General features: G+C 41.7%; 1 protein-coding gene across 1 annotated transcript in view; it reads left to right on the forward strand.

Annotated features, from left to right (window-relative positions):
• The first annotated feature begins 247 nt into the window (after positions 1 to 247).
• Positions 248 to 13,052, forward strand: part of LOC124616632 (UDP-glucosyltransferase 2-like) — a 62,512-nt gene continuing 49,707 nt past the window's right edge. Inside the window, exons 1-2 of the mRNA XM_047144958.1 lie at positions 248 to 301; positions 8,768 to 9,171. Coding sequence (XP_047000914.1) covers positions 296 to 301; positions 8,768 to 9,171 — 410 coding nt within the window. The 5' untranslated portion in view covers positions 248 to 295. The remainder of the gene's footprint in view (positions 302 to 8,767; positions 9,172 to 13,052) is intronic.

Here is a 13,052-nt window from a genome sequence, read left to right on the forward strand (position 1 = left end):
TGGCGGGTACGTGGGAACACTCACATGTGCTGTTCCAATAAGCTTACTATCAGGAAAGGGGAATGGATGCCCCCTTCACCACAGCAGTCTTCACCCGAAGGACGTTTTGCACTATAGAGGCAAAAACATATAGCCTACTTGAGTCGAGCAAGTGATATGGGCACGGGAGTGTTGGTAAACTGTGAGAGATAGAGAACCTGTTAAGTAAAAACTCGTCCACAAACGCATTCGTGGCCAGTAATGGACTGACGCATCACATTCAACTTCAGCAGGCGGAAAATACTGCGCTACAAGCATGAAGGTAACTCTTACAAACAGTTTATTTGCTTTTGGCCTATGAGTATTTAAAATCTCACCAGTTATAGTGGCAGACTGAAATCAATCCCAGTGATGTTTATATTCCGCTTCGGTATTTACATGATTTTCCTTACAGTTGTCTCCAGGCGAATCGAATGCACTATTTATGCGTAGTGCCATTCCTGAAAGTCTGAAGCATGTTATTCTGTATAAAGTACCCTGGAATAGACACATCATTCATGACCATCATTGCACTATTCTAATATGTCGTACAGCTGGTCAACTTTGTGACTGAGGTATTATAGTTTGTGAAAACAGTGTGCTGCAGGTTTTTGATTCTTAAACTATGTAACTCGGGTTAACATGCAACCGATAACTCAGCTGCAGTGCGTTATTGCATAGTTTCACCATTAATGATGGAAGTTACTTGAGATAGCCAGAAAGCCCTTTTGTTTTTAGGTGGAAAACTTTGGATGAATTTCTTAGAAATTTTCTTCTGCTTCCAGTAACCTTGAGAGCTGACTGAATGAAGTTATACGTTCAGATCATTCTGTATAAGAGATAACTTTTCCTAAAATCTTCTTCGGCCACTGGGAAGAGTATCAGTTTATTTCGTAGGTTTTTGGAACGTTTTGTAAGAAAGAGAAAGTATTGTTTCATCCTATAACTTTGTTTCTACATATAACAACCAGTTGTTCAGAATACAGTATTGAATGTCACCACTCTTTTTTTCACGTACCTCTAAACTTCTAAGTAGAGATCTAATAATCTGATTTAATTATCTTACTTAGAGCATATTGTGTTACACTGTCAGTTGAGTCAACTGAAGAGATACTTAAATAAGTGTGTGACAGTTTTGTGTAATTGTATTGCTTAATGAAGTTTAATTTTTTTTCATTCTTATTTTGCTTCAATAAGAACAATAACCCAGTTCTTTGTATTTTAAGAAAGTTTGAAAACAAAAAATCACGGAACAAACTTTGTGACAGATGTTCTTCTGTGTACATGTGAAACAAAATTCCTAAAACTGGGTAAATCAGTAAAATGGTACAGCTGTGCGTCATTAAGAAACACTAGGTCAGTTACATCTTTGCGAGAGATAAATTTAAATCTAGTTTCCCAGCATTAGATTTCATGAGACAACATTGTTCCCAACTGGGGAGATAGCTTCGTGACTATTACCATCTTATATTCCGAATACCCCACTGCACGCAGAAATTTTATTGCTATCAAAATTATATAACAAACGTTATAAAATTCGATATATATGGAAACTGAATGTCACGGTATGTATTTCTATAAGGTTATAGTGCAAAAACTGCCAAAAATGTCACACAATTTCCCAGTTTTAAGGTATTTATTTAGTCGTTTCGCCACACAAAAACGCACATATATATCAGAAATCACAAAACACATAATATAGACAATATAGTGATGCTGTCGGACTCTGAGATAATTCTTTAAATTTGTTTGCAGAAATTCAGGAACACTTACGTTTTGACTGGTGTAATTCATTTGCAACATACTTTTATTGAACACGGGGTAGTTTACGAACAGTTCTCTCAGCATTAGCTGTGGTAAGTCCTGACAACATAGATAGGTGTACAGGGTGACAGATGACGGATACAAATTACTTCCGGAAAGTAAGGTTCGATCGGTCGCGAAATGGAAAATTCGCTAAAGCTTTGCGCAGATGTGTTGGGCAGTGTCTCTAGTATCCCCGTCGATCGGTTCGCGACGCTCTTTTCAGTTTTGAGTCAACAGTGAGCACGTAAAGAAGCGCAGGGAATAGCGTCGCCCGCATCTTGTGGTCGTGCGGTAGCGTTCTCGCTTCCCACGCCCGGGTTCCCGGGTTCGATTCCCGGCGGGGTCAGGGATTTTCTCTGCCTCGTGATGGCTGGGTGTTGTGTGCTGTCCTTAGGTTAGTTAGGTTTAAGTAGTTATAAGTTCTAGGGGACTGATGACCATAGATGTGAAGTCCCATAGTGCTCAGAGCCATTTGAACCATTTTTGGAATAGCGTCTCCCGCCAAGTATGAGGGCCTGGTTTGAGATTTCGCCTGTGTCATGCAGCCCACATAACACAACTGTCGAGCAGTTCCTTCTTCATGCCAATCCTCGGCCGCACACTGCAGGGGCAATGAAGACGCTCTTGCAGCGTTCCCGATGAGAAGTGCTTGATCATCCACAATACAGTCCGTAATTGGCTACCCCTGAGTCACATCTCTGCTCACAAGAACGGCTGGCTATGAAGACAAAATTCTTCCACAGACAACGAGCTGCAGACAAGTGCAGGTAACTGGCCGAAAGCACAGGCGGCTGCTTTCTATGACGAGGGTACTGGAAAGTTGATACAACACTACGACAACACTCGAAGTTGAAGCGGCAACTATGTGGAGAAGTAGGTGGAAGGTATACCTAACTGTTGCAAATAAAACGTTTCTGGTTTTCACTGTGGTTTCCATTTCGCGACCGATCGGGACTCACGTTCTGGACAACCCTCGTATCTCAGTAACTCAAGGAAGTATTCTGCAGGACCCTAGATACGAATCTCCAAAATATCTGAGAGGCAGGGGTCCTCTACCTACAACTTACATCGAAACTTGCAAGTCGTGCATTTTCTTACAAAACAGTCGTGGACGAACACTCTTAGTCGAACAGACATTTAACTAGATATAAGTGCTACCTGTTTTGAAACAAATAACCTGACAAAACGATCAGGAAACCTTAAAAACTCGAAACCCAATGTTTTTGTTTCTGGGTCATCAGTCTACTGACTGTTTTGATGACTTCTTCTCCTGTGCCAACCTCTTCCTCTAGAAGTAATATTGGTACACAATAGTCCTCGTTTATTTGTTGTATATATTCCAATTTGTGTCTCCCCATACAGACTTTGGCCTCCATGGCTCTCTCTAGTACCGGAACCTGTACAGAAAATTTGAATAGAGATCAACATAAGCATCATTTCCGCCCTTTTAATTGCTCATGAAAACAACACATTGCATTTTGTACTACCATACATCGAGAACTACAGAGGTGGTGGTGGTCCAGATTGCTGTACACACTGGTACCTCTAATACCAAGTAGCACGTCCTCTTGCATTGATGCATGCCTGTATTCGACGTGGCATACTATCCACAAGTTCATCAAGGCACTGTTGGTCCAGAATGTCCCACTCCTCAACTTCGATTCATCGTAGATCCCTCAGAGTGCTTCGTGGGTCATCTCGTTCATAAACAGCCATTTTCAATCTATCACAGACATGTTCGATAGGGTTCATGTCTGGAGTACGTGCTGGCCACTCTAGTCGAGTGATGTCGTTATCCTGAAGGAAGTCATTCACAAGTTGTGCACGATGGGGGCGCGAATTGTCGTCCATGAAGACGAATGCCTCGCCAATATGCTGCCGTTATGGTTGCACTATCGGTCAGAGGATGCCATTCACGTATCGTACAACCGTTACGGCGCCTTCCCTGACCACTAGCGGCGTACGTCGGCCCCACATAATGCCACCCTAAAACAGCAGAGAACATCCACCTTGCTGCAATCGCTGGACAGTTTGTATAAGGTGTTCAGCCTGGTCGGGTCGCCTCCAAACACGTCTCCGACAATTGTCTCGTGGAAGGCATATGCTACACTCATCGGTGAAGAGAACGTGATGCCAACCCTTAGCACTCCATTCGGCATGTGTTGGGCCCATCTATACCGCGCTTCATGGTGTCGTGGTTGCAAAGATAGACCTCGCCATGGACGTCGGGAGTGAAGCTGCGCATCATGCAACCTATTGCGCACAGTCTGAGTCCTAACACGACGTTCTGTGGCTGCAAAAAGAGCATTATTCGACATGGTGGCGTTGTTGTCAGGGTTCCTCCGAGCCATAATCCGTAGGTAGTTGTTATCCACTGCAGTAGCCCTTGGATGGCTTGAGTGATGCATGTCATCGACAGCTCCAGTCTCTCTGTACCTCCTCTATGTCCGAAAAACATCGCTTTGGTTCACTCGCAAATACCTGAATACTTCTCTTGATGAGAGCCCTTCCTGGCACAAAGTAACAATGCGGACGCGATCGAGCCGCGGTATTGGCCGTCTAGGCATTGTTGAACTACCTACAATACGAGCGGTGTACATCCTTCCTGGTGGAATGACTGAAACTGATTGACTGTCAAACCCCCTCCGTCTAATAGGCGCTGCTCATGCATGGTTGTTTGCAACTCTGAGCGGGTTTAGTGACATATCTGAATAGTCAAACGTACTGCGTCTGTGATACAATATCCACAGGCAACGTCTATCTTCAGTTCTGGGAACTGGGGTCATGCAAAACTTTTTTTATGTGTGTATATCGGTATAAAGGATGTTGAAGATACACTGTTGAAGTCAATGTTTATTTTAGAGGGCCTGTCTACGAAATACAACACGAACGTAGCTACAGAAACGATTTGAATCGCGGCATTCAAAGACAAAGAGCCAGTAAGATGTATGATTTTAGTCAGTAGACAGATTCTTGAGCAACTGCGCCTGGCGACGTGTCCTCCGACATAAATTTTCCTTCTCATTATAGTAACTACGTCATCCTGCCCTTCAATCTCGTATGTGATCTGTACATTTATTTTCATGCTTCTACTAGTTCAACGGGAAATCACCACCGCTTTGTTAAAAACCATTAGTTTTTAAGGGTTTAAACCCCAAAATTTCTGTGTATCACTGCTGGAAGGCAAAACAGGCAAGACTCGCTCATAAAAAATTTTCCGTTTGAGATGCATTAAAATTTTCAGTTTGTAAACTCCAATAAGACAACTGAAAGCGCTATGGACAATTTTGTTTCTTGTATTTTTTTCTGCACATTAAATGGTTTTCTTTGATTAAATTAAACTGAAGTATCTTTACTGCATGGTTGCTGTTATTTTTTGTGAATATCATCAGAATGTTCATAAGTTTGGATCATTTCAGTGCCCTGCGTAGCCGATTTCTTGTGACGTAACAACAGTTCCAGGGTTTAATATTTGTTGAGAATTGCCCTCAGAAGGTATTCTGTAAACCATTTTGCACGTTGTAACGGTTCACCTAAGACTAACATTAGTACGTAATATTACTCCTCATTTAAATAACTAACGATAAGAAAGTTCATAAAAGAATACTGCTGAGCGACCAGCTGAAGCTACAAGTGGGGTATCTGTTATGTGTTGATGTCTGTAAAAATGTGATCTAGAAAGATACTTTGTATGACACCATGCAAAAAATATGTAATTACGTTAAGTACCATCAGTCATGCACTCATATTCCTGATCGACTGAAATAAATTATTTGTATTGCTCCAGACCAAACTCTTCCTCCAGTTAAGAGTGAGTTGAAGTCATTAAAAAAGATTAAAGATGGGCGGGAAAAATATGACGCATTGTGTGTTTTGGTGGAAGAATATATAGGCACTAGGTTACAGCGTTTACCCTCCTCATCACTCACAGCTTCTAATCAGCTGATGACAATAAGGAGTTTAATTTACAGTGTGCCAATTTTACTTTGTTGTGGGACAAATAATTATCAACTGTGCATAATATATACGCTTTAGAAGTGATAGAATCTCTTAGACATTTAGAAATTTAGGTGCCACATACTGGGAAGAACATTAAAACAGATTCATATCATTTGTAGACAATTGTGCCTTTAAGGTATTTAACACTAGGCCCCTATTCTCACCAGAGCCAAAGACTTCAATAGTTGTCAGAAGGACTCAGGATCAGCAGTGTGCCACACTGGCGACTTTCCTGTCAGGTCCTCACTGTCAGTTGACTGATTTTAGGGAGACTTTAGAATGTTTGTGGGTTAATGGAGGCGTGGCGATTTCAACCTCTACTTGCACTTGCGAAGCTGTGGGTGCTGCTCCATTCATCTTGGCCTGGGATGTGGTGTGGTTCAGCTCATCCCTTACAACTTCTGTTGTTATGGTTGGCGCATCTAGCAAAGACAGTATCGCATATCTACATGGATATCTGCGGTTGGGGGGGAGGGGGGGGGAGTGGGGCAGCCTTCTTGGTAATGTTGGCAGCATGGAGGCTGCGTTTGAACAACATATTGTGATCACAGCACATATCCTCCAAACTGCATGTAGGCCTCAATACTGTTGCTAAATGAATATAACTCAAATTTTTGAGTCTATCTAATATACAAATGCACAGTCAGTTTTTATTTAGTTCTGATACTGGAAATTAATATTGTATATCAGTTTGGCCATGTCCATCCACATGTCCTTTACAGCACATGATCCAACAGTATTATAAATGAACAGAGCTCCTAACATATATGGTTTGTGTTTGATGTGCCCCATTCTATCACTGCTTAAGAAATCCTACACAGAATATCTTAGACATCTACACCTGCTATTTTCATGATCCCATACCTGACCCCTTGTGAACTTCTTCATTTACCCATACATCTACCTTATAAAGAGTGTCAATTCAGTGAACATTGATTAGCTAAAGTCAAAAGGAATTGTTATACGACAGTCCACTGTATATGAGGTTACTGTCTAAGTCATTATCCATTACAACCTATAAATTCATTAAATAAATGTCTTACTGATTGAACAAGGGGAACATATATCTGATGAGTCACGTTAATTAGAACCTAATGTATTTAAACAAAATAACCTATGGGTAAGAGAGATATGATGATAAAAAGTGGTTTAACATTACGTAAGTTGATTACATATGACACAGTGGGCGAAAGACATATTGCTGCTTTTTTAAAGTAATTTGAAGGAAGGTTTCCTACACAGAGGACTGAAGTAAAGAAAATCAGAATTATTACTAAGAGTTCAACCTGCTGAATGAGATTTTAAATACAAAAATAATTTTGAAATCTTATATAAGTTCCCAATATCACTTAAAATTAAGATTTGAGTCCTAGTGAGTATATTGGACTGAATTAATATGGACACATAATGCATGGAGAAATCCAGATCAGCAGTTAGGTAAATAAATGGAAATGAGCGTATGGCATCGTCGGCTGAAATTCCCCTACACAGGGAAGTTCGGTCTCAAAGTGCAAGTCTTATTTCATTCGACGCCACATTGGACGACTTGCAGGCCAGTGATGAGGATGAAAGGATGATGAGGACAACGCAACATCCAGTCCACGACCGAAGAAAATCTCCAACCCGGCTGGGAATCGAACCCGGGCACACTTGCATGGGATGCGAGCACGTTACCACCCAGCTAAGCAGGCAGACACCAGGCAGGTGTTTGAAGGCAACGAAGACAACAGAGCCAACAAACCAATAATTGATTGCTTACTTTGTGGTATTCATAGTTAACATAATACACATATCCACGGTCTTCTGAATGAAGAATGCATACTCAAAACCCTAGAAATGATTGCATGAGTGGCAGTCAGAGATGCATTTGAGATGGGTTAACAGGACCAGTGAGTATATGACCTCAATGGGACAAGCTGAAGAAGAATACATGGACCAAAGAAGATGAAGGAGTCTGAATGATGAAGATTAAACCCGACTATGGTTTGTGTGGCCAACATAGTAAGTAAGTACTGAGCCAACAAGCATGTATGATGATTGTAAACGTAACTTTCATAAACATATAATCTATAATGAATACTCAGATGAAGATTTGAGCTTTGAACACTATAGGTGTCAAGGAAGTTTGACTGTTAGTGGAGATATTAAATTATGTACTGATTTTCAACAGAACTGTAGTAAGCATAGGAGAATTATCGAGTATATGACGGAAATTTTAAGTTATGAATACATGTTACATAGGTTATCATATTAGATACTGTCTGTGGAGAGAGGGAAGTTTGTCAGCAGCAAACGTCGTGATGTATCAGGCGTTTGTATTACGAAGAGGCACTGTAGTTACTAGTAAGAAGTGTATTATTTAATGAAAAGGAAAATCTTAAATGCTTAAGGAGCATTTATTGTCCTTTTCTCAAGGTGGTTGTTTCAAGATTCCAGGCTGAGCATATCATGAATCATAGCGAGTGTGAAGAGCCTCAGATGAACGTCATAGAACTGGGAAAAAACTTCTGTTTATTTCATAGCTATAGGGTAAAAAAAGTATTTATTTACGATTTATTTAGTTATAAAGCAGCTTTATCTAGCCATTTATATGTTGTATGACTGAAAAGAATGTGAGTAAAAGAATATGAATATTTACTGAATTGTAAGAAGTGTTATGAAGTCTTTTGTTGTTTTTGGCTACTGCTGCAAAAAGTTTTGTTGTATAACAGAATATTTGGCTATGTGCAACAGAACATACACTTAAATCCAAACAAATTTCTCAAAAGTGCAATTGTGCAACTGTGTAATATATCTAGCAATCACTTTATTAGGGTCACATAGTAAATGATTATCAAATAAGATAAATACTGTACTGATATATGAGGCCTCCCCTCCCAGGTGCCAGTAGAGTACCAGAGTACCTTCAGCTGCTATCATCTATCCAGAATCCTCCTCGTTGCAGGTACATGTACAGCTTGTCGCAGTCATGGCGTGCTTGGCGGTGGATACCAGCCGCGCAGCCCGCATCCTGGCGCCGTTCCACTTCCCAGGCGGCAGTCACTTCAACACGCTGGGCCGGCTGGTGCGAGAGTTGGCCGCCAGGGGCCACCACCTGACCGTCGTGAGCCACACCCCACTGGAGGTCGCGCTGACCAACTACACCAACGTCAACATCAGGGGGTCCGCTGCACTTAACACAGACATGTTCAGTTTCGAGCAGCTTTCCTCCTCAATCAAGAAAGACATTGGTCTACTCGATGTGGGTGTCATAAAAGAATTTGTTTCACCCTTATACAGCAAATATCTTAAAAATTGTGACGCCGTATATGAACATCCCGCCGTTAAAGACCTTATTAGAAGCATAAGGTACCTATCAATAATTGATTGCTTACTTTGTGGTATTCATAGTTAACGTAATACGCATATACCAGGTCTTCTGAATGAAAAATGCAGATTCAAAACCCTAGAAATGATTGCATGAGCGGCAGTCAGAAAGCTTTAATTATCGCCTACAAAAAGGCAAATTGTAAGCTTGATGTTCGGTGATTGTGTTAGCCTTCCTCTACAGCAGGTTGTTCCAGCTCGTCGGCTCCGCTGTGAGCCGCGGAGCGCTCCCTGCTCCAGGGAGCCGTGTCGCTCGCTGTGAACATTCAAGTGGGCCGGCACGCCGGCACGTGGCACGGCTGGCTGAGGCAGGCGGCAAGGCAAGCGTTTTGATGTGCCAGCTGCGTCTTACAAGATCGACAACCTCATACTCTTAGCTGCTAAGGCGTGGTGACATGCTACACCAGGAAATAAATAAGAAACAACTCTTTTACAAGAAATTGCATACTAATTTTATTGGGCCTCTGTAGCTTGACATTTTCTTTTCATTAGAAGAGCGGAAATATCAGGCGTAAAAGTGTACCCAGCGTTAATGCGGAGGATGGCCTTCATTGTTGCATGCTGAAGAAACGATCGTTCATTACTTTTTACTCTTTTCATTGCTGAGAAAAGCTGCTCACAACAATACGTAGACCCAGACATGCACATGATCTGAACGGCATTGTTGTGAAGCTTGGGAAATGTTTTTTGCTGTAATGAACGATACCATCGTGACAAATCCAGTGTGTTGTAGTACCTCTCTTTCAACAAAGTTGAATTTTGCAAATCCGTTGTCTCCAATTGAAGTGATGGTGACAAGTCAGTGGGGGAAACTGACAAAAGGAGTGTTGAACACCTTAAGTTCCATTTCCATACCAGTGAGGTCTCGGAATCGTGTTTCAAACGACGTGATGAGCTCCTTTAACTTTGCTTGGTAATCGCCGAAAGTAGTACCTTCAGGTAGTTTTAAAGAAGCAAGACGATTGAAGAACGTTAAATGTCCATTACTCATCTGCCTCTCAAATAAAAGTAACTTTTCCATGAACGCTTTGATCTGGTCGTGCTTGTCAACGATTAGCTGCCCTTTGCCCTGCAGTGAAACATTAAAATTAATCAGATGCATAGTTATATCAGCTAGGAACGCCAGGTCTGATATCCATTTTATGTCTTTCAGACAACGCGTTTCTTCCCCTTTCATTTCGAGAAAAAGGGATATTTCCTCACGAATGGCAAAAAAAACATCAAGAACTTTTCCCCGACTCAGCCAACGAACTGTACTTTGGCAAGGTATATCCCCATACTCCGCTTCCATAACTTTCAGGAATCCTTTGAATTGGCGATGATACATACCGTGACGCCGCACAAAATTCACACACTTCACGACATCTTTCATTATGCTACCTAGCTCTACTGTTTCAGCACACAGTGCCTCTCGGTGAATAAAATAATGAAGAGTCAAAATGTCTTTCCCGAATTCGTCCCTGAGTTTATGTTTCATACGAGAGGCAAAACCTTGGTGACGCCCGATCATTTGTGGTGCACCGTCTGTCGCTACAGAATGGAGCTTATTGCACGGCAAATTCATATTGTCCACTGATTCACAAACAGCTTCAAAAATGTCACGTCCTGTTGCGGTGGTAGCACATCCAAGAGTTCTTCAGTTATTTGCAGCTCCACGTCGACACCTCGCACAAAGAGTGCAAGTTGAGCACAGTCCGATATGTCGGTGCTTTCGTCAAGTGCTAGCGAAAATGCAACGAAGCTCTCCGCTTTTTTCCTGAGCTGTGTCTCCAAATCCGCTGCCGTGTCCAGCATTCGACGAGACATTGTTTGCTTCGACAGGCAAACCCCTTCAATTGCCTGCACCTCCATTGGAATTAAACATTCTGCTACTGCTACCATGCACGATTTTACGAGTGGTCCCACCGAAAATGGCTTGCCACTTGTCGCAATGATGTGAGCGACCCTGTAGCTTGCTCGAATTGCAGATTCAGTAGTGTTTTCTCCGCTTTCATTCACCTGAAAACCATAAACGCATTACAGAACACGAACTATGTTGCATGTTTTGATACCCTCCGTATTACGAAATCGTGTTTGAACTTACGTCTCCTGGTATGTCGTTCTTAAGCCTGGCTACCAGTTCTCTGCGTGCAACGCCTTCTACCTGATAGTAATGCGCTACTTGAAGACGTGTATAATGTCGTTGTATACTGTACCTTTCGCAAAATTAAATACTTTATGACATACAAGACATTGCGGTCGGCCATGCCTCTCAATGAATAGAAAGGTATCCTCCAATAGAGGTACAGGGCTCCTGCGGCTAGTCATAGCTGTCATTGAGCACGGATTATTGCGTCAGTTGCGGCTGCATGCGGCCAGGCGGCAGTGAGTTCGCTTTCCCCCTCCACGCGGGCTCCGAGCTGCCGCAGTGAGCGCTCCGGAGCGCTCCGGCGTCCTGGAGCTCGGTTGGAACAGCCTGCTCTACAGATTCATATCTTAATGCAACTTATTTTTCTAAGCGATTTTAGATGTTCAAGAAAGTTCCACCTCGAAAATCGCCTTGTTGTCGTTCTGAAATTGCATGTCATCGATCCGAGAAAAAGGAATTAGTCACTGAATGCCACGCTAGAACAATAAGATGGGGAGGGAGGGATGCAAATTGGATAACCCAAAGGAGCAACATGTGTGACCGTGTCCCATGCTGAAAACTGATCCATGACTGCCTCTCATTATTTCCACTATCGCCTCGATTGTGATACTCTGGTCTTCGAGAACCATGGCCTATATCTCTCTTGAGATTCCCGATTGCTTAAAGAGAGATACTATATTCATTTCTTTCTTCATCATTCAAACTTATTGACCTAGGGTCGGGATACCAGATAGCAAAAATATGGTTCAAATGGCTCTGAGCACTATGGGACTCAACTTCTGAGGTCATTAGTCCCCTAGAACTTAGAACTAGTTAAACCTAACAAACCTAAGGACATCACACACATCCATTCCCGAGGCAGGTCTCGCTGTTCCAGACTGAAGCGCCTAGAACCGCACGGCCACTTCGGCCGGCCCGGATAGCAGCAGATCGATGTATCAGTATATCGAAATCTGTTACAAGACATTTTTAATTTATATAATTTATATCGAGGTGATATTTTGTGGAAATATAATTCCGTATTATTATTATTATTATTATTAATATAATCGGGGCCGGCCGCGGTGGTCTAGCGGTTCTAGGCGCTCAGTCCGGAGCCGCGCGACTGCTACGGTCGCAGGTTCGAATCCTGCCTCGGGCATGGATGTGTGTGATGTCCTTAGGTTAGTTATGTTTAAGTAGTTCTAAGTTTTAGGGGACTGATGACCATAGACGTTAAGTCCCATAGTGCTCAGAGCCATTTGCACCATTTTTTAATATAATCGGGAAATAGTGACGTATTTTCAACGTAAGAACGGTACCTACAGGTTTTTTGCTTTGTAGTTTTTGGAGAAATTTTGACTGCGGTCAGTTGTATATTTTTGTAACCTTTTTACAATTGAAAATGAGGATGGTAGAAATGTTTGAATTGTAATTCTCGAAACCTCTTCTGTTCGCGTTGTCCGTTGTGTGATTGTATTAGTGATTCTGCAGTCTGAAAACAAAAAAGGAAGTAAATGGTTCTCAAAAGTGATGTGAAGAAGCATTTCACACCAAATCACTTCTACTCACAGAGGTGAATTAAAGGTAGAAACGTCAACAATTTAATTGTTTTTAAGTTATTTAGAATATAATTATTGGAAATGATAATTTTTCCATTTATGTTATCTATGTTTTGGATGATTTTGATTATCTACTTTCTTTGTCAATTTTTTCTTGCGATTTTTTATACGTAAAATAATGCCCAAAGAAATTT

The sequence above is a fragment of the Schistocerca americana genome, chromosome 5 (genome assembly GCF_021461395.2).
Source record: "Schistocerca americana isolate TAMUIC-IGC-003095 chromosome 5, iqSchAmer2.1, whole genome shotgun sequence".
Classification (NCBI taxonomy): domain Eukaryota; kingdom Metazoa; phylum Arthropoda; class Insecta; order Orthoptera; family Acrididae; genus Schistocerca; species Schistocerca americana.